Below are 19,041 nucleotides of genomic sequence, written 5' to 3' on the forward strand. Positions count from 1 at the left end.
CAGTTTCTAATGGTTTCGCTTTTTGCCCCTTTCGTCTCACACCTCTAAATTGGGCCACATGGCTGCAGCGTCCATCAAACCGCCGCTGTGAATTTGAATCCGAGGGCGATCTCTGGGCTCCATTTTTCCATGGTTCTTGCCTTTCCACAAGGCTTGACACACTGCAGACGTGGACTGCAATCTGAGGGACACAGAGCGCTTGTCGAAGCACAATCTCAGGTGCTCTGGGTCTCCTCCTTCTTGTTGGATTCGTTTTCATTGCCTGATTGCCTCTTCTCCATCTTCAGCTTGCTATGCTGGTCACGCTAGTTTGAGGTTTGCTGCTTTTTTCTGTCATTTGTCTTACCTTTTTAGTTCTGTTCGGGTTACCGATACCGACGTATCATTTCTTGTGAGGAAAAATTCCTTCGGGTCGGGCCTCGAATAGAGTAGAGTTGATTTGTGTGCGTTAGTGTCATTTGATGGATTGTTTCATGAAAGTGGAGACGGTGAATTGAACAGTAGTTGGTTGTGAAGTCGAGAAGTAGTTTTATTGGAGAAGTTGAAATCGAGTTTTTCTTGTTTTGTTGCATGTTTTGGGGAGTTGTTTGGGTGAATTATTGCATGCGTATCTAGTTGTGCGAGCTTAGATTGGGTTTTGTATGCAACTGGATCTTCTTCACACTTCTTCTGTTGAAAGTACTTACGTTGAAGTAGTTGTTCCGGTAATTAGGTTTTCGTGGTCTGCAAGAAGGGTGCACAGGTGGAAGTACGCCGCATTATTGTTCCCGAGATCTTCACATCGCATTCAGCATAATTTGATTTGTATAGGGAGTGAGTTTGTGTTCAAAGGTTTAAATTGGAAAGGCGGGTTGGTTGGATGGATGGGCAGAAAGTCAAGCACTTGTGAGAGAGTTGGATGTTGAGTTTCATGAATTGGTAGAAAGGGAAGGAAATCTGCGTGAAGTGAACACGATGCTCGCACAGTTTGCAAGAGCTGCGGTCCGGAGGCACTTGGCCAGGGCATCGGCGCCTCAGCTGCTGTCGCGTTCGTTTGCTCAGACTGCTGAGCAGGTTGTCGACACATCGCCTACTATCAAGGTATTTATCCTCTTACGTCTCGTCTCCAGAGGGGTCTCTGGAGATATTCTTTGTGACTATGAAAATACTGTGGACTGTCTACCAAATACCCAGCCGACATTTTAGGTTCTTCAGAGACTGTTACTTAGAGCTTTTTTTTGCGCATTGCCCTTTGTCATCTAACAATTGTGTAACACTAGGTAACGATTTTAGGGATGTCTAGGGTAGCACGTAGAGAGAGTATGCGTGATTCATGTGTTTCAGGTCTGGCGATTGTTTACGTGTTCATTGTGTACACTCGATTGTCCTTTGTTTAATTTCAAGCTGGATTTCGTATCGCTTAGTGTGTATTTTCTGGCTGCTTACGTTCTTGCAGAAAGCTAACGTAGCCACAATCCCAAACATGTAGACTTGAGTAGACATGCTTCTAGCGTATTAAGTATTCTGCTTCAGTATACTAAATATATATGAATGTGCTGAATTATTCCTGATTTAACTTCGGATTACTAAATTTGCAGTGGGACTTCATTTCGGATCAATACTCCCACTTTTTTCCTATTATGTAGATTGTTAATTATGAAGTGACATGTCCGCAGGATACCGAAACTGAAACTCAAAGGACAATTACGCCTCGTTCTTTGAGTTTGGATCCTAATTCCAGGTTTCGTGTGTCGGATCCTGTACCTGAAGGCTTTAAACGCACTGTGCTCAAGCTTCTGGGGTATTATAGCAGGCAGAGTCGTCTTATTCGTGGGGCCAATACCCTCTATTCTAGAATCTCTTCTCAGGTGGACCAGCCCGAGCTCTATGCAAGTGAGTCATCTCCCATTCTCAAAATTCAAACACTGATGCAAGTACTGGTATACTTAAGCATTCATGATCTGAGATTGTTAGGAGCTTTCGTGTTACTTTTTTGCTTTATATTATGTTTGTGTCCTTTGTGCTATGAATAGAGTCATTCGTATGGCATGACTATGGTGCTGTTAAGTAGTAGAAATACTTACTCTGAGACACTCTAAATTTATAAGTTGTTTTGTTGTGAAGACTTCGCACTTGAACAGAGTTTCAGAACAACGCATGCCATGTTAGTTCTTCATATGTGGCTGTCTCTAGGCCGCCTGAGGTCAGAGGGTAAAGATGGTGCAGCTATGGGTCAGTCGTTATACGACGCTTTCAACCATGATTTAGAACGACGCATAATTGCAACAGGGGCAAGTTCTCAGCGCCTACGCTTCTTTCTCAAGCATAAAAGCTTGTCACTAAATGTTTCATTACATTTTCTACTTTTTCAAATACTATATCTGACTGAACGGTACCTGTTGGATTACAGTTAAAAGTGTTGCTATCAAAATGGATGAAGGAATTAGAAAAGAATTTCTATGGTGCAGTTGCTGCTTATGATAATGCCATGAGGCCTGAGGCTGCACAGGATGAGCTTGCACGGGCTTTATGGAGGTATGTGGTTTCAAAATGCCATGATCGTTGATCGCTAGCAGTTAGTAGCACCACTTTATTGGTTCGGGATGCCGATTGGCTTGTCCTCCTCAAATTTAACTACCTGGGTCAAGATTCAAGATTCTTAGGCGCGGTGACTAATATTTTCGCATGCTATGCTTTTCTTGATTGAAACCTACTAGATGGTTGGCACTAATTGGTGTTTTCTTGCTGTTTATGGCAGGAATGTATTTGCAGAAGATGACGCTATCATGCCCACTGGACCGAATGCCACACCTGTACATGTGGGCACTCTAAAATACTTTTGTCTTCGACTTATCCATTTATTATATCTTCATGATACCTCTGATGATTATATTTACGATTCTAAGCGGAGTTTATGTATCCTTGGTTTCGGGCAACTATTTAAGTAGATTTAGTTCAGCAATTGTTTTTTCTCAGATGAGAACCGTGCGTCCACGGAGGGAACAGAGCGGCTGGTTTATCATGCTTAATGATTTGGTCTAATGTTTGGAATGCATCGTGTGCAGGCACTGGCAAGACATGTTCGGAAAGAAGTAGCCTCTCTGGCTTTGACTGGTGAGTAAAGTTTAATTTCTTATTTAATTAATTTATTATCTGGTGGGTGCAATCTAAGATTATTAGCAGGTTTTCATTTCTATTAGGATTATTCTAGAAACAGTAAGATGTCAAGTGTCTTGCAAAGTCATCCTTGGCTTCATCGTCAGCTGAAACCTGGTCACCGAGGAATACTTTTGCATTTTCATACATTAAACTGTACGGTCTCATTATGTTGTGGTCGTCAAGTTACAAAATTTTATCTTGTTCTTGCTGTGAAGTCGTAACTTCTATCTGAACCTTTTGGCAGATTCGGAGTCCTTTATGACAGGAAACATAATGTTTTCCAAAGACTTTGGAAGTGACTAAGTGAGTCCACGAGGGTTCTACAACAGATACTTCAATCAAGTGAAGCGTGACTGGTGATTTGTAGGGAGCATGCTTCTCATGTCAATTAAATTTACGTTTGAAACGGTGCATTCGAAATGATGTTGTATGTACTAGAATTTTAAGGATGACTTCAGGCGTGGACATGCTGTTATCCAAACAGTGGGCGTATAATTGTATCTTCTGCTCCAGATGAGCATGTTCAAGTGTCACCTTTTCAGATCAATCACCTTATTGCAGAGATTTTCCTAAATGGATGTCTTGCGACACTTCAATCAGTTATCCAAGAGCTTAGATTGCAAGATTTACCTTCATCACATTTAGAAGAAGAATTCTGTTTTGAACAAGTACTTTGCAAATCAAAACCATGGTTTGTTAAGTGGTAGTCTTGTGGAGGATTCTACTTTTTAATCTGAGTGGGAGAAATTCACAACTCAACATCAAGTATTTAAAGTACTTGAAGATATTAGAATTGCAACCTATCATCCATGAATGCCTTTTGAATGCATTTCAACAAAATTAGTTACGATTTTAGAATTTATTTATATCATTACAAGACATCCAAATTGATTAGTGAAAAGAATACAACATTTTTCTTGAATATTTTAGAAATTAGACTTGGCCACTTAGTAAGTTAATTGAACTTAAAAATTAGCCAACTTTAATGGTTAGCCACTTGTTGAGAATATGAGTTGATTAGCTATGGTTTAAGTTGTTTAATCCTCATAATTTATATGGATTAGCTATTCAACAATTAGTTAATTAATAATCAATTGAATTCAATACTTTTTTATTTTATTTTCTGAATTTGATACATTGCTTATTGTTATAAGCAATTATTGTTCGGTGTCTAGAGAATATAGATAAATATAACTATGAAGCCAACAAAGGACCTCTTATATAGCTATTTTGATATTTGTTAATGATGAATAAGACAAATAATATAAAGAAGATGACGTAATTGACTTAGACAATGACAATCCATCAATATTCAAACAATGCTACCATCTTTATTTGTTGTTGTAAATATCTCTATTTTTGAACAAAAAGTCAAGAAAGAAGAAAAAATCTTTGTTGTAGATGTGAGACTATTATGATGTTAATGATTATTCAATATGTATGGAATATCTATCAATAAACTCTAAAAATGTATGTTTATATGCTTGATTGACTTTGAAAGGTAGTCTTATCCGTGTTATATTACTACATGTTGTTAACAAAACAAATTGTTGGTCTAAAATAAATACCAATTATGTATAGTCACATGAAAATTCACATTAAGATAATATTGCATAGCTATACATTAATAAGCTCTACACTCAAGCTTCTATTATCTCTTAATAGGACTAGTCTTGTATTATAAAAAAATCACAAGGAAAAATCTAAAGACAAGGCTTTATTTCCTATATTCCAACAACTCACTTCACACACAAGACTTGAGAAGATTAAAAGAAAAGAGAAACAATCAAGGATTTGTTCTACCAAACTACTTCCAAAATATGTCTTTTTACACATCTTCCAAGCTAGATATTAATAGCCCAATTTTATTTAGTCCAAATCAACATTAACAACTTTATATCACACACATATATATTAATACTAGTAATTATTTAGACAAGAGGAGTTAAATAAAATTAAAAATAGATAAAATTGATATTATCTTATAGAGAAGCTTCATAGATGCAAATTTAAGTTTATAAGTCTTTGTAGGTGATTTGTAGATTGAAAACTTTGCTAACAAGTTGGCCATGTTTTGCATATGTTAACAATTTTTTTACAAGTTGGCTATATAGTGCATATATTGAAAACTTTCCAAGCAAGTTAGAGATGTGTGCTGCAAGTTGACATGTGTGAGATGACCTCTAAAATGTTATCATATAGCTTCTTAATTAAATAATACATTTGACGGTAATAGTGATGTTTTTTTCACTCTTATCAACATCTTTCTTGTATTTCTCTCTTCACTTAAGAATCTCTAGTTTCTTTGTATTTGGCAATAACCATTCTAATTTTTATCTTATAGCTATCTTTGATTTGCCTACTTTCTCTCTTTAAATGTTACATGAGTATATTATTTCTTTGGTGTTTTGTTATGATTTAGATTCTTAATACTTTATTATCACCAAAATCAACCTATTTTAGTCTAGAAGATGACACTTAACTACTACATTATAAAATAATGTGACATGTATCACCTAAAAGTTACTTATAAGATTGATAATGATAGTGGTATTATTCAAAATCATATGAACATGATGGTATCTAACATTAGAGATTTGGACCATAACAACAATATAAGCAATTTCCTATGTGCCAAAGTATTGAAAGAAATATTAGTGATATAGTGGTAAAATAATCATTTGTTATTGTTAAAAAGTTATTGTTTACGAATCTTGTAAAGACACTCTACTAACACTATAAAGTTCTTTGTTGTTGTACGTTAAAGATGATACTTAGAAATGTATTTGCTATCATCAATTTAAAATTTTATTAAATATTAGATGGCATTACTTCTCACTTTGGATTCATTCTAGACTATTCATTATTGAAGATATTTTGCCACTATATCACTATCACTATCTATTATGTAAGTAAAGACTAAAAGTTATATTTGGTGGTTTTAATTATTCAAATACTTTTCACTTTTGCATAACACTATAACCACTAATGATATCATGGATGATTTACTACAAGAATTTGGCATATTAACGTATATTATAGATATCACTACCAAAAACAATGTTGAGATAGGAAATGTAATGAAGCTTTTAAGAAAGTTGATAAATAACAAACATTCTAATAGCATCCATGAGATTTTTTATACTTGTTGCATCTAACATGAAATTAATCATGTCATAAAAGATATAGAGTCATGTACAAAGAAAGATGCCTATAAGGCTTGCAAAATATTAAATTATATTTGTTATATCAATGTGGTGCTTAATAAATTTTAAGCAATTTAGGTTTATTTGGATGGCACAAATATCATTTTACTACAAAGATTTGTACAATATAGATGCATTCTATGTTGCTATGTTGAATTATACTATTTTTTCATCTAAATAATAGATGCTTCTATCTATTACTATATTTCTTTGTATTTTTAATATCATAACTAATTTAATCTCATTAAAGTTGTATGTGACGATATTTCTTTAATATATTATATTCAAATTATTTTTTATCTATTGTAATAATATTATATTATTATATTGTTTAACTAGACTTGAGACATTCCAATCAAAGATGGTTATTCTTGCAATATAGTTAAAAAAAAAAAAATTATATAAAAGCCACTTGCTCAATTTATTATTTACACTAGCTTAATTTTTGGATTTAAGTTGAGATATGTTCTACTTTGATCTTAAACTATTATTAACATGTTTTTTTTGATATCCTCTTTCTTGAATATAACAATATCATGAAGATATATATTTACTCAAATAATTATCTAGATAATATAAAAAAATAGAAATAGATTAAAATAGATAAATTTGATAATATCTTGTAGAGAAGCTTTTTAAAAATTTCATAGATATGGCTTTGATTTTACATGTATTTCTAGTTGTTTAGTATGTTAGAAACTTGGCCAACAAAGTAGCTTGTATCACACATGTTGATAGCTTGTAATAGAAGCTAATTATGTAGCACACATATAAGAAACTTGTCTTGCAAGTTAAGACATATGTCTTGTAAGTTTGACACATGTCAGAGGTCCTATAAAACATTGTCATGTAGCTCTTAGTTAGATAGTACATACAAAAACAAGAGTGAAGTCTTTTTTACTCTATCAATTCTTTTCTTGTTTCTAGTCTAGTTTCAAGAATCTTCAATTTTCTAGTCTTTAGCAATAGCCATTCTAATTTTTGGTTATATATATATATATATATATATATATATATATATATATTACTTTGTCATCTCTCTTTGATATACATCTCATTTGTTTATGCATCGTCTTTGAATTTTTGTCCCTGACAAATAAATACCAAACAATCCTAGAAGTATAAACAAATCAAGAAAGAAAAATCATAATAATATATTGATGAGAAAATATAATCAAGATGAAGTTCATATTATTTAGATTAAAGCCATTTAATTTCTTTGTCCATCTTTTCAATATTATATTTTCTGTTAAAAGATTTCCAATTTCTCAAAACCAATGTTCTTTAACAATGACCAATTTGTTTGGCTAATGAATTCTAACATCTCTAAAAAGAACTTAGAGATGAACATATTGATCTAATTTTAGAATCAAACAATGGATTTAATTATATCAATATTATCAATATATATAAACACATATTATGTAAAATCCATTATTTATTACTACATTATCTATCTCATCAATAATATTAACAACTTATTATGCTTCAATTAAATTGTCTATTTGACTCTATTGCATAGTGTTTGTTCAAAAAAAATTAGTAGATAGTTATTAATACAATCTAAAATAATCAATTCAAATAATATTTAAAATTTTGATAAAAAATATTAGATTTATTTATTAGTTAAAAAATATCAAAAATTCTTCTTTAAAATTAGATTTTTTCTAATCAAATCAAATAAAGAATGTTAAGATAATAGTATATATTAATAATGGTTGCTAAGATTTACAATAGTTAAGGTTGAAGCATTTTGAACTACTATTGTTAATAAATATTTTAGCTATAAAATATCCTTTTATATTTTATTTCTAATTTAAAATACAAAAGAAAAAAGAAAGAAGAAATACAAAATGAACAATAACAACAAAGTCTATTAATTATTATATTTTATTGTTTTGAGATATGATATGATATCTTTTGTTATTATTTTAATTAAGTGTCTTATGTAGATAGAAACTTCTATAGACATCTATCTACTAAAAGATTTGAAATTCTACTATAATTGTATACTTGATCCAAAACCACTTTAGAATTTAATAATTTCTTAAAGATGATAATGTTTAGTTAAATGATTAATTTAATGTATTTCATAAGTATGTTATTTAGTGATATTTGATTGTTTGAATAAAAAAACATACATATGTTATTATATTATACAATTTTTTATAATTTTTGTAATTCCATAATTATATTAAGATAATTGAAATTTTGATACTATTTATCTTAAACATAAAATTCTTATATTGAAGAAGAAAAAATCAAATAATGTTCCTTGCAATAGCATTCAAACAAAAGGATGAAAGAACATCCCTTCTAGAATGCTCTTTAGAATATTTGGTATCTGCTTTTTTTTCTCTCTCTCTTTCTCTCCACACTTCTAATCTTTTTTACTTCTAATCTTTTTATAATGGAGTAATTGTTTATATCATATCAAATCTAAAAATGTGTAAAATATTTTTAAAACCATTTTTAAAAAATATAACCAAAAAACTTCTTTAAAACTCTTAAATTAAAAATAAAAATAAAAATAAAAACATTTATAATAATTTGTCTTCTAAATATTTTAGACTTGTATAAGGATCATTTTACTATGACATTTTAAACCACTGCAACTTTTAAAAACTTACAACTTCTCATCAACAATTCTAATTGAGGTGTTTTAGTCATGCAATCATATATGGTTTTTTTTTTTTTTCATACAATCATTTGTTAGAGGGATAAAAAAAATAACTAAAAATGTATTGTGTTAATTTTTTTCTTAAAATTAAATAATATAACTATAAAAAGGAAATATATATATATATATATATATATATATATATATATTTATTTATTCTGTTACTAATAACTCAAGACAATAATGATTATTTTGAATAAGTCTATGAAATTTTGAAGGTGGTGAATAATGAAGCAATAAAATCAACAAACATAATTAAATTACAAGATGAAATACTTTCACAATGAAAATCAAATATTTAATACCCTTTATGCTAAAATATCAATCATTTACATAATCAATCAATAAATTTTTTTTATTTTTTTATTTTTTTAAAAAAACGCCCATTGTATATTTATTCATTTGCTTGAAAAAAAATTAAGACAAAACAAAATTGTTAGAAAATTTGTGATATCCACATTTCAACTAAAGCAATGCAAAGTAAACGCAAGAATGCGAGCCCCAGCCCCAACATTCGCCGCTTTCCCACTTTTTTTCATAGCCTAGTAAAAGTAAAAGTTTTGACCAGCAAGTTAAATTCGCATTAGGGTTCGGGGTTATCGTCCCAAGCGGATTATTCACACACAGCGGTCCGGAGTCCTTAAACCCTAAATCCTCGTCGAGCTGCGGTGGATGGCGCAGACGGAGACTGCCCCTCGCCCTCCTCGTCTTCTCGCTGCCTGTGTCTGTATCGTGACCCTGTTTTCTTCTTCCTCCTCCTCGTCCCTGGATTTGCACAATCCTCTTGCCCACTTGACGCTGCTGTAGCCATGACGATTGCTAAGCCAGGCACGCCGGGGGCTCTGTCCATATGCGAGAATGTTGTGGTGGTGCTCGATTTTGGGTCGCAGTATACCCACCTCATCACGCGGCGAATTCGTGGCCTGCACATCTCCTCGTTTTGCTTGCCTGCGGGGACGCCGCTTGACAAGATCCAGGCTCTGAAGCCTTCTGTTATTATCCTCTCGGGTGGTCCGCACTCCGTGCACCTCGAAAATTCCCCAACTCTTCCCGAGGAGTTCTTTTCTTACGTACAAGAGCAAGGGATCACTGTGTTGGGAATTTGCTATGGGTTACATTTAATTGTGAAGTTGCTCGGAGGCGAGGTGAAGCAGGCTGAGCACCAGGAGTATGGTCGTATGCAGATCTCTGCCGTCGAGGGGAGCCGCCTATATGGCGACGCTGGGTCTATTAACAATCAGACCGTGTGGATGAGCCACGGTGATGAGGCTGTGAAGCTGCCGCCTGGGTTCAAAGTTGTGGCCACTAGTACGCAGGGTAATATTGCCGCTATTGAAAATGTGGATTCCAGAATCTACGCCCTCCAATACCATCCCGAGGTTTATTTTCCCTCTTGTTCATCTTCGCTTTGCATTCCGTGGGTCAGAGGTTTAGGGTGATTCTCACCTTGGGCATGCAAAATCAAAGCGTTGGGGTTTCCCCGGTTGGGAGTAGCTTCTGTGTGTAGGTTTTAATTCCCCCAAATTAAGACTTATGAAGAATTTTATCGCTTGGCAGGTTACGCACTCAGAGAAAGGGACAGAGACTTTGAGACACTTTTTCCTGAATGTCTGCGGCATGAAGGCTGACTGGCAGATGCAGAATGTGTTGGAGGAAGAGATTAAAAAGGTCACTGCGACCGTCGGCCCAGATGATCATGTTATTTGTGCACTCTCCGGGGGCGTGGACTCAACAGTAGCAGCTACTCTGGTGCACCGTGCTATTGGAGATCGCCTTCATTGTGTGTTTGTAGATAATGGCCTTTGCAGGTAGTGATTTTAGCTTCGTCCTCCCCTCCTTGAGAAAGCTGGCTTGTTCTGGACTTTCATCTCCCTACAAATGTATACGCCAACCTCAATTTCCTTCGTATCACTATGATGAATTTGTCAATTTCAGGCGTATTCAGGATAATTGTGAGAAGTGAACCACCTATATGGAAATGGCTGGTCTTTTTAGTGATAATGGCTAGTGAAACCTTCTAAGAGCACTTCAATTTTGCTCAATTCTTTACTATTGCTGGACTCTTCAATTTTGTTGGACTCATCACTTTTGCTGGGTTTTTTTTCGCGTTTCAGATACAAGGAAAGAGAAAGAGTGATGGCCACATTTGTGAAAGACCTTCATCTGCCAGTCACTTGTGTGGATGCCACTGAGCAGTTTCTCAGCAAATTGAAGGGCGTGGTAGATCCAGAGAGAAAGAGGAAGATCATCGGAGCAGAGTTTATTGCAGTCTTTGATGAATTTTCGCACAGATTGGAGAGAGAGATTGGAAAGATGCCTGCTTTCCTTGTGCAGGGAACACTTTATCCAGATGTCATTGAGTCGTGTCCTCCTCCAGGGAGCGGGAAGTCGCATTCCCACACAATCAAAAGTCATCACAACGTCGGTGGCTTGCCCGAGAACATGAAATTGAAGTTGGTTGAGCCTCTCAAGTGGCTCTTCAAAGACGAGGTACAATTTCCTGAATGTGCTTGTGAAGCGCGTTGACTTGTGGGCACCCTTCTCATTTGTGCCCGTACCTTGAGTTGTGGACAATCTGAAAATTTGTTCAGGAATCTCATCACTTATGATAAGGTTGACGTATGCAGGTACGCGAAATGGGTGCATTGTTGGATGTACCTGTTTCCTTTTTGAAGCGCCATCCTTTCCCTGGACCTGGATTGGCCGTGCGAATTCTTGGGGATGTAACTCAGGACGGCGCACTCGACACTATCCGCTTGGTAAGAGTTGAGGCGTCTTTAAAGGCCTTCCCTTTCGGACAGGATATAGATCTTTGATCAGCAATTTATTTATTTATTATTTACTCTCTCTCTTTTTTTTTTTGATGATTATGGATTGGACGTTCCGCTAAGAATTTCATCTGTGAAAACGCGATAAATTGGAGCACTTTCTCGCAGGTTGATGAGATCTTTGTGAACAGCATTCGAGAGGCAGGTCTTTACGATAAGATCTGGCAGGCATTTGCTGTTTATCTGCCAGTAAAGACTGTTGGCGTTCAAGGCGACAAACGGACACATTCACACGCTGTTGCTCTACGTGCAATTACAAGTGAAGACGGAATGACTGCTGACTGGTATGGCATCCGCTCCGTTTTCTGTATTCCTGATTGGTTGTTCTCACAGTTACAAAGTTTTCTATTGAACCGCCTAGAGAGAAAACTTTGAAATACTGATCGAGGTTACTCTCTGATTTGTATGTCCTTGATTTACCAGATGTTTATTAATCTTTCTAATAATCTGATGAAGGATTTCATTCATTTTTGTTCAATGATTGCTTCGACATAATAGCTATGGATGTGGTTTTTTCTTGTAGGTTTCATTTTGATGGAAAGTTTCTTGCCGAGGTATCATCTAAAATCTGCAACAGCGTAAGGGGTATCAATAGGGTGGTATACGACATTACGTCTAAACCTCCATCAACTGTTGAGTGGGAATAGACGTCAGTAATGTATTTTGGAAGTACTGTTGGTTATGACGATTCACTGCAATACTTAACAAACTATTTTATACTTCATTTGGGAATTTTGTTCCTTCTTTAATCTTTGCGACGAATCACTGGATAGGAGCAGCACATTGTACGAATTATCGCTGAAGTTTCTGGGCTGTACAGAGCGTTGCTTCAATTCCGTTAATTGATTTCTCAATATTTGCAGTTAAGAGCTGGTAAGCATGTCAAGCTCAATTCTGTTTCTTAAGCAGTAAAACTATTCAATTGTGCTCTTGAAACTAAAGTTGTTAAATTTGTGTGGTAGTTTCGAGACTTCGAACAGCAATAATTGTTGCGGAAGAGGCTATCCAGAGTAATACATTTGACTTTGCACATTGAACTCATTATTGCTTCTTTGCCAGATAGGTGGCAGGGCGTTGGTTCGTCGCTTAAACGCTTAATCTCTTAGGACTCGGATCGACTTTTTTGTCGAGTGGAATGTCGGTGTAGGACTTAATTTGAGGTGAACATAATGCAAAAGTTTCCCTTACGTCATCTTACTCAACGGTTTGTAAGAAAGCAAACGAGGTGTACAATTAATTGGATATGTGCGAAGGTGTCAGCCACGACCTTCCCCTACTTGATCAAAACTAGTTGCAAACGGTGGTATCAGTAAGTTATTAACTAAAGACATTTATTTTGTTCCCATGTTTATTTCTGTGTCGATTCCAAGCCAGTGCTGGTGCCTTGACGAAATGACTGAGAAATCAGTCACCGATTCTAAGAGACTTCGCGACTCTCGGAAGGTTTTGACCACTTAATGAAGATATTTTGGACGTACTTTCCCCACATTTTCTTCATGTTAATGTTCATGTTCGTGACTCTTCTCGCGGGGAATTAGATGTGGCGTCTATCTATCATCTGTAAGATTCCCGACATTTATCCTACAGGAAGAGTGAAAGCAGAACATCACACCTTAACAACATTTTTCAAACCCATGACCCCCAAATAGGTGCTTCTTTTTGTTATATTAGGGTACAAAACCTAGGAATGTTGCTAAACTGAAAGGTATTTGAAGACCCAATTCAGTCCATCAGTGGTTGTGGTGAACGCTTCAGCTTTGTCAAAGCTTTGTAAATTTCAGTACTGGTCCTAGTCTTTTTTACAGCGTTCCCGTGGATATCCGGTGTCCTACATTCGACCTCCAGAGCAAAGTTTCAGACGCTTCCGGAGTCTTCCATTGTGAAACTCATTAAAAAACGAAACAAAGAATGTGGGTTGATAGTACTTAGCATCTCGTGTTGATCAGGAGCACCACAACCTAGACCTATTGAGTGTGGCATCTCGTGCTTCCGTCGGCAGATAGTTCTCATTTGGTCGTTGCTTCTAGAACGCACGCCGCGGATTGGACTTCGCGCGGGGAAGTGCAGCGGAGAGTGAGTGAAGGAAAGTCTGGAATGTTCAGATTCACGGATTGTCGTCGCAAGCACACGTCAGCGGCATCACATGCTTTGAGTACCATCTCTGTAGTCAGGAATAAACTCGGCCAGGTTCACGACCTTACATTGGGCTCCCGGATTTGCGACACCCACTCGCTTGTGTTCCTTCGGACTCGATACCAGCTAGTCAAGCTTGGAGGCAGAAAACTTGCCTCGCTGCGCAGGCAGCATTCGGCTTCACCGGCGCCAAGAGTGAAGACGATCATCCAACCAGTCGACGGTGCAGACGATCATCCAACCAGTCGACGGTGCAGGATGGGCTCATGGGCTGTGGCAAGGGCAGTGCCGGTGATAGGGGTAGGGGCAGCCGTGTGTGGCCCAACCAACCAACAAACCTCCAAAGGCTCTCTCTCTCTCTCTGTATGATCGGAGGCTTTGGAGCAGTATCATATCTCGCAGAATGGGCGACGCTTTTCAGGACCAAAAAGTGAGAAGACCATATCGATTACCGTTTTCCCGCAGCGTCACACCGCCACCACTGTTTTTGCTAGAATCGTCCAGATCTAGCCCGACGCCGCGGGGATTAGTGCAGCGAATCCTGGTCGTCGTTGCCGAAGTCTAATTCAAATCGGGTTCGGATCAAGCTTTCGCATCCGCAATAGTTTGTAAGTCTGAATGCATCGCCTGTTGCGACGGATTGCTTCAGAGTGAGATGCGAGTGATTCTGAACCGTGGCAGGTAAGAAAAACCTCGCTGTGAGTATTATTGAGTGAGTGAGTGAGTGGATTCGAATCCTGCGCGTCAATCTTCAGTTCCTCTCGCCGCGGCCACGCGATTCGCGGCGTCCGCGGCGCGAGGACGCGAGTGGGCTTTCTGGTTACTACCTGATAGCGTTCTGGTAGTGTACTGGTACCCTCCTGGTAGGCTTCTCCTCAAAAATGCAGAGCTTTTTGGGTGTTTAATTGAAATGTGACGTCTTCTTTTACCTTCTTCTTTATTATTTTATTATTTCATTATTTATTTTGAATTTTTCATATGAAATAAATAAATTCAATCAAGGTGGAAATATTCAAACATTTCATTAAAAACTAGTACAAATGTTATACAAATGTATCTGACATGTGATATTTTATAGGACTATGATTTATGCTTTTTGTATTTGAAAAAATATATATTATAAAATTTCAAGTGTGTTTCAAGAAAATTTTGGGAAATTTTTGATCATTCATTATTCTTATGACGAAATAATTTGAACAGAAAAAAATTCTTCTAGATTTTTTATTTAAAAAATAAAGAAGCTTTCAGAAGTCCATAATTTTTTTTGATAAAAGAATCATATTCAAAATTTTAAATATTCTTACAATAACTAAGAAGAGAAAGAAACACAACATACTTATGTGCAAATGGAATTATTTAAATTTCTATGAATACATATTACAATACCAAAAAATTATCATGACTCTACTTATTGACAAAATTAGTATTCACAAATAACCGTTTTCGAAATGAGATCATTCTCTTTATTAAAGACTGCGTTTAGTTTTAAATTTCATAATTAGAAAGGAAAAAAAAACAAACAATCATTTCAAAACAATTCTTTTAGAAAAACTTACCAGACAATAATTACTTCTACAACCTTATGAAATATTATGACCTACAACACGTCTTTGCAAAATCAGGTAATTAAAATATAGGGTAAATTTTTTGGCTTTGTTTGTTAAGGTTTTATGCAAAAAAATCCGATTTAAATAAATAGATTGTTTTTATGTTTACCTTGACCTGAAATAAGGGTTATCATTGTTAATTGAAATTAATAATTAACATAAACCTTTACTTTTACCATTTTAAGGGTGATCGTTGTCAATTAAAATTAATAATAAAATTGAAAATTGATAAGAAAATAAGTGCTACATCCTTTATTACCTTCAAATAAGAAGAGAAAAGAGGACAAGGAAAAAGAAAAAGAAATCCTAAGTGACTCTAGAACCGTTACATAACACCGAAAGAAAAAGGACCTGAATTGAGGTATGTAATGTCCCATTTTAATATTGTTTATGCAGCAAAACCATAAAATAAAATTGAAAAAGTAAAAGTATATAATTCATACATACATACATACATACATATATATATGTATAAATGGCTTCTTTTTTGCTTTTCCCAAAGTACCATAAAGTATATATTTTTCTGCCCCCTCAACCCATGGAATATATGTTTATATCCATCTCTATAGGTAACGCCAGCTGCTACATCATTCAAACTACAAAGCTCGAACCCCCACCCGAGGCAGCCTCTTCCCGTGCTGCCAGTGTGAACACGGAACGCCCCCCTGCTTGCTTCCCCCCAGCTCACATAGCCGCCACTGGACCACGACCGGCCGACGTGGCAGCTACGTGCCGATTTTTCGTAGGACCAAGTGTGAGAGCTCGCAAGATGATGTCGATGTGGCACGTCTATCCGTCGCCGCTATTTTCCTACGTGGCGGACACGCTGGCAATTTCATAGCAGACGTCCGGCAGTTCCACCGGGTCTGTCCGTCACGTCCGGTAATATCGGTTTCCGTCTTCGTTGCCCTGGGGGTTCTCAAGGTGGAATTGAAGCGCTAGATTTTGTGAGTTGGTGGATCAGATAATTTCTGAAAGGCGCTGATCTGGAGGCTTTTGACGCGCTCCCATGAACGGTCGCCGTCCCCAAACGATCGTGATCTCGAAGAAAACAGCACAAAAAGGGGGCAAGTGTGATGAGATTTAACTGAGGCAGGACTTTTTATTATATATATTCCGTAAAGTAGACGCGATTCTGCAGTTCTAGATATTAAGTTGGCACAACGTGTCGACATATTATGGGCACTAGCACACTTGCAGTTGGCCTGGGCCCATTGGAGCACTCGCATAATATATTTGTTGGCCCTCTTCCTGGCCTCATTCACTTTGTGTCATCTTTCGTACCGTTTCTGTTTTTTAACTTCTAGACTTCACGGGAACCGTCCAGCGCTTTGTAAATAGCCTGAGAGCCATCATCCTTGTTGAACGAATTCACAACTCATCACACCCACCACCTGCTGGGCATGATTGTTGCAGTTGTATCAAAAATATAGTTGTTGTAGTGGTAGAAGTAGTAACTGAACTGCGGCCGCTCCGTTTCTCTGAGATCGTCTTTCTTGTGGCATTCACTACTGTCAGGTAGAGTAGGGTTCCAGTTGACGCTTGAACTTGGATACGAAAGAGGCTTTGTGGAATTGAGAATTTGTAGTGTAGGTGTTGCGAAGGATTTTGGTCCCGGTTCTGTGAAGGGCAGGAGGAATCTGGTGGAGAACAGATTGCAATGGTGGATAAGAACAGAACCCAGAGAGCTGCGATGGAGGTTAGGGCAGGGGCACGGCATTGCCTAGCTCCAGTGAAGGAGGAGGAGACTCCTTCTGCAAGCCCCAAGTATAGAGGAGTTCGCATGCGGCAATGGGGGAAATGGGTTTCGGAGATTCGGGAACCGAACAAGAGGTCGAGGATTTGGTTGGGATCCTTCCCTACGGCGGAAATGGCAGCTAGAGCGTATGATGCTGCTGTGGTATGCTTGAGAGGTCCTCATGCTGCTTTAAATTTCCCTGACTCACCTCCCCAATCACTTCCTGAATGCCACTCGCCGAAGGATATCCAAGTGGCCGCTGCTGCGGCTGCCGCAGTCGCTGAGCCTTGTACTCCTGTGACGCTCCCCTTCAATGGGGAAGCGCAATCACTTGATGCGCAACTTAGGAGCATTAAGAATGAGACGAATTTGACGCCTAGATCGCACCAAAGGCCTGCGGAATCGGAAAACTCTGGTACTTCGGCGGAGCGATCTTGGAAAAGCGCTTCGAAATCTGAGGTTGTCGTGGATGAGGAGCTTGATTGCACAGGGGAGTCGACACCCCACGCCGGAGTGGAGTTTGTTAGCTTGGAAGATGTGGGATTGGCCTGGGACGGAATGAAGTCTGATGACATCAAATTCTTGGAAGGCTTGGAGGACATTGAATTTCCTGGTTCTAACCTCTACGGCCACGCTGATGATGCGCCAAGAAAACTTATGAAATCATTCTCTGGACGTCGCGTTGTGCCACAATACTGTCGTCAATTTTCGGGCAGGTTTGAGCCCTTAGGCAACGTGCCGGACGTTTACAACGTATTCAAGGTTTAATCGGTGAATTCATCGTGCCCACGTTCAACATTAGAATCTGAATTAGAGGCGATATTGTGGCGTTGGTCTTCGACAGAAACCATTTCTTCAGAGGTGCAGCCTGCGGCGGCAATCACACAAGATAACCTCTCATTTGAGTGTAGCATAGACAGGAGCTTCTGCTAGAAAGCTCGGCCATCTTTCTTCAGTATTGTGCAGAAATCGATGGATCTCTACAAACAAACGTAAAATTCTTTGGATGGTAACTTCTAGCTGATTTTTGACAGATCATAGCGCCATGATATGTTCGGAGTGCTCTTCGTTCCGATAGTAATATACAACACTGCACTGAAAGAAAAAGAAAAGCACATTGCGAATCGAAACCTGTAAATAAATCTCGGATAGCATCCTATGGGTGCTGCAGTTCCCATCCACTTTTTTGTGCATGTTTGTCACCCCAGCCTACACCTGAATACGACCATGTATTAATCTTCATTTTACTAGCGATGAAAGTTATCCTGATTGTGCTTAATGCTTCTATGAACTGCAAGGCCTTTGCATCAAAAAAATCTATCTTTCTTCTTGTGAAGTATCATTGTTTCTTTATGACGATCACAGGTGTTTTATTCGTCAACAATCAAAAAAACAGATTTGATGTGTGGAATGCTCTACTTGCAACCAAATGATGGACGATGGTGCTGCACTGTCAATCATGTCAGACAGACGTCAGCCGTATATCAAGCTTCTGCATCAGGTCCTCTTCCCGCTTCGTTTTTCGGGGCTGACGATTACTTCCTTGCCAGGGGTGTGAAAGGGTTCACCATCACTTCGAGTATTTTATTCCAGGCTCTCAAACCCTTCACTTGACTTCATTGTAGTTAAGCACAAAAGGCTTTCTTTCTGTAGCAGCTCCCTACATTATGTTCCAAAAGTCGTAAGTCCAACAGAACAATGTTTCCAGTGA

At 37.4% G+C, this 19,041-nt stretch overlaps 3 protein-coding genes across 6 annotated transcripts; all 3 read left to right on the forward strand.

The window, feature by feature from the left end:
* The first annotated feature begins 86 nt into the window (after positions 1-86).
* On the forward strand, positions 87-3,685 carry LOC112285350 (uncharacterized). Of its 4 annotated transcripts, none has more exons than XM_090252380.1 (9): positions 87-315; positions 713-742; positions 872-1,080; positions 1,656-1,872; positions 2,104-2,270; positions 2,390-2,514; positions 2,738-2,798; positions 3,045-3,093; positions 3,383-3,685. In XM_090252380.1, exons 3-9 carry the CDS (start codon positions 955-957, stop codon positions 3,439-3,441), a joined length of 804 nt encoding a protein of 267 aa, XP_090108506.1. In that variant the 5' UTR covers positions 87-315; positions 713-742; positions 872-954; the 3' UTR covers positions 3,442-3,685. The 4 variants fall into 4 exon arrangements, with proteins under 4 accessions (XP_090108506.1, XP_024381854.1, XP_024381853.1 ...); XM_024526086.2 differs by having other exon boundaries at positions 87-219; XM_024526085.3 differs by lacking the exon at positions 713-742.
* Positions 3,686-9,703: 6,018 nt separating this feature from the next.
* Positions 9,704-12,719, forward strand: LOC112286019 (uncharacterized). Its single transcript, XM_024527509.3, has 6 exons — positions 9,704-10,403; positions 10,582-10,832; positions 11,139-11,514; positions 11,652-11,783; positions 11,961-12,136; positions 12,376-12,719. Exons 1-6 carry the CDS (start codon positions 9,834-9,836, stop codon positions 12,497-12,499), a joined length of 1,629 nt encoding a protein of 542 aa, XP_024383277.1. The 5' UTR covers positions 9,704-9,833; the 3' UTR covers positions 12,500-12,719.
* Positions 12,720-16,806: 4,087 nt separating this feature from the next.
* Positions 16,807-18,511, forward strand: LOC112286194 (uncharacterized). Its single transcript, XM_024527872.3, has one exon. It carries the CDS (start codon positions 17,253-17,255, stop codon positions 18,096-18,098), a length of 846 nt encoding a protein of 281 aa, XP_024383640.1. The 5' UTR covers positions 16,807-17,252; the 3' UTR covers positions 18,099-18,511.
* The last annotated feature ends 530 nt before the right edge of the window (positions 18,512-19,041 follow it).

Source organism: Physcomitrium patens, chromosome 8, assembly GCF_059467195.1.
Source record: "Physcomitrium patens ecotype Gransden chromosome 8, ASM5946719v1, whole genome shotgun sequence".
NCBI lineage: Eukaryota > Viridiplantae > Streptophyta > Bryopsida > Funariales > Funariaceae > Physcomitrium > Physcomitrium patens.

Excerpts from the sequence above, each read along its gene's own strand:
- LOC112285350 (XM_090252380.1), top strand. The coding sequence starts at position 955 with ATGCTCGCACAGTTTGCAAGAGCTGCGGTCCGGAGGCACTTGGCCAGG. Across the intron at positions 1,081-1,655 it reads ACACATCGCCTACTATCAAG|GATACCGAAACTGAAACTCA; the intron begins GTATTTATCCTC and ends ACATGTCCGCAG. Across the intron at positions 1,873-2,103 it reads CCAGCCCGAGCTCTATGCAA|ACTTCGCACTTGAACAGAGT; the intron begins GTGAGTCATCTC and ends TTTGTTGTGAAG.
- LOC112286019 (XM_024527509.3), top strand. The coding sequence starts at position 9,834 with ATGACGATTGCTAAGCCAGGCACGCCGGGGGCTCTGTCCATATGCGAG. Across the intron at positions 10,404-10,581 it reads CCCTCCAATACCATCCCGAG|GTTACGCACTCAGAGAAAGG; the intron begins GTTTATTTTCCC and ends ATCGCTTGGCAG. Across the intron at positions 11,784-11,960 it reads CACTCGACACTATCCGCTTG|GTTGATGAGATCTTTGTGAA; the intron begins GTAAGAGTTGAG and ends ACTTTCTCGCAG.
- LOC112286194 (XM_024527872.3), top strand. The coding sequence starts at position 17,253 with ATGGTGGATAAGAACAGAACCCAGAGAGCTGCGATGGAGGTTAGGGCA.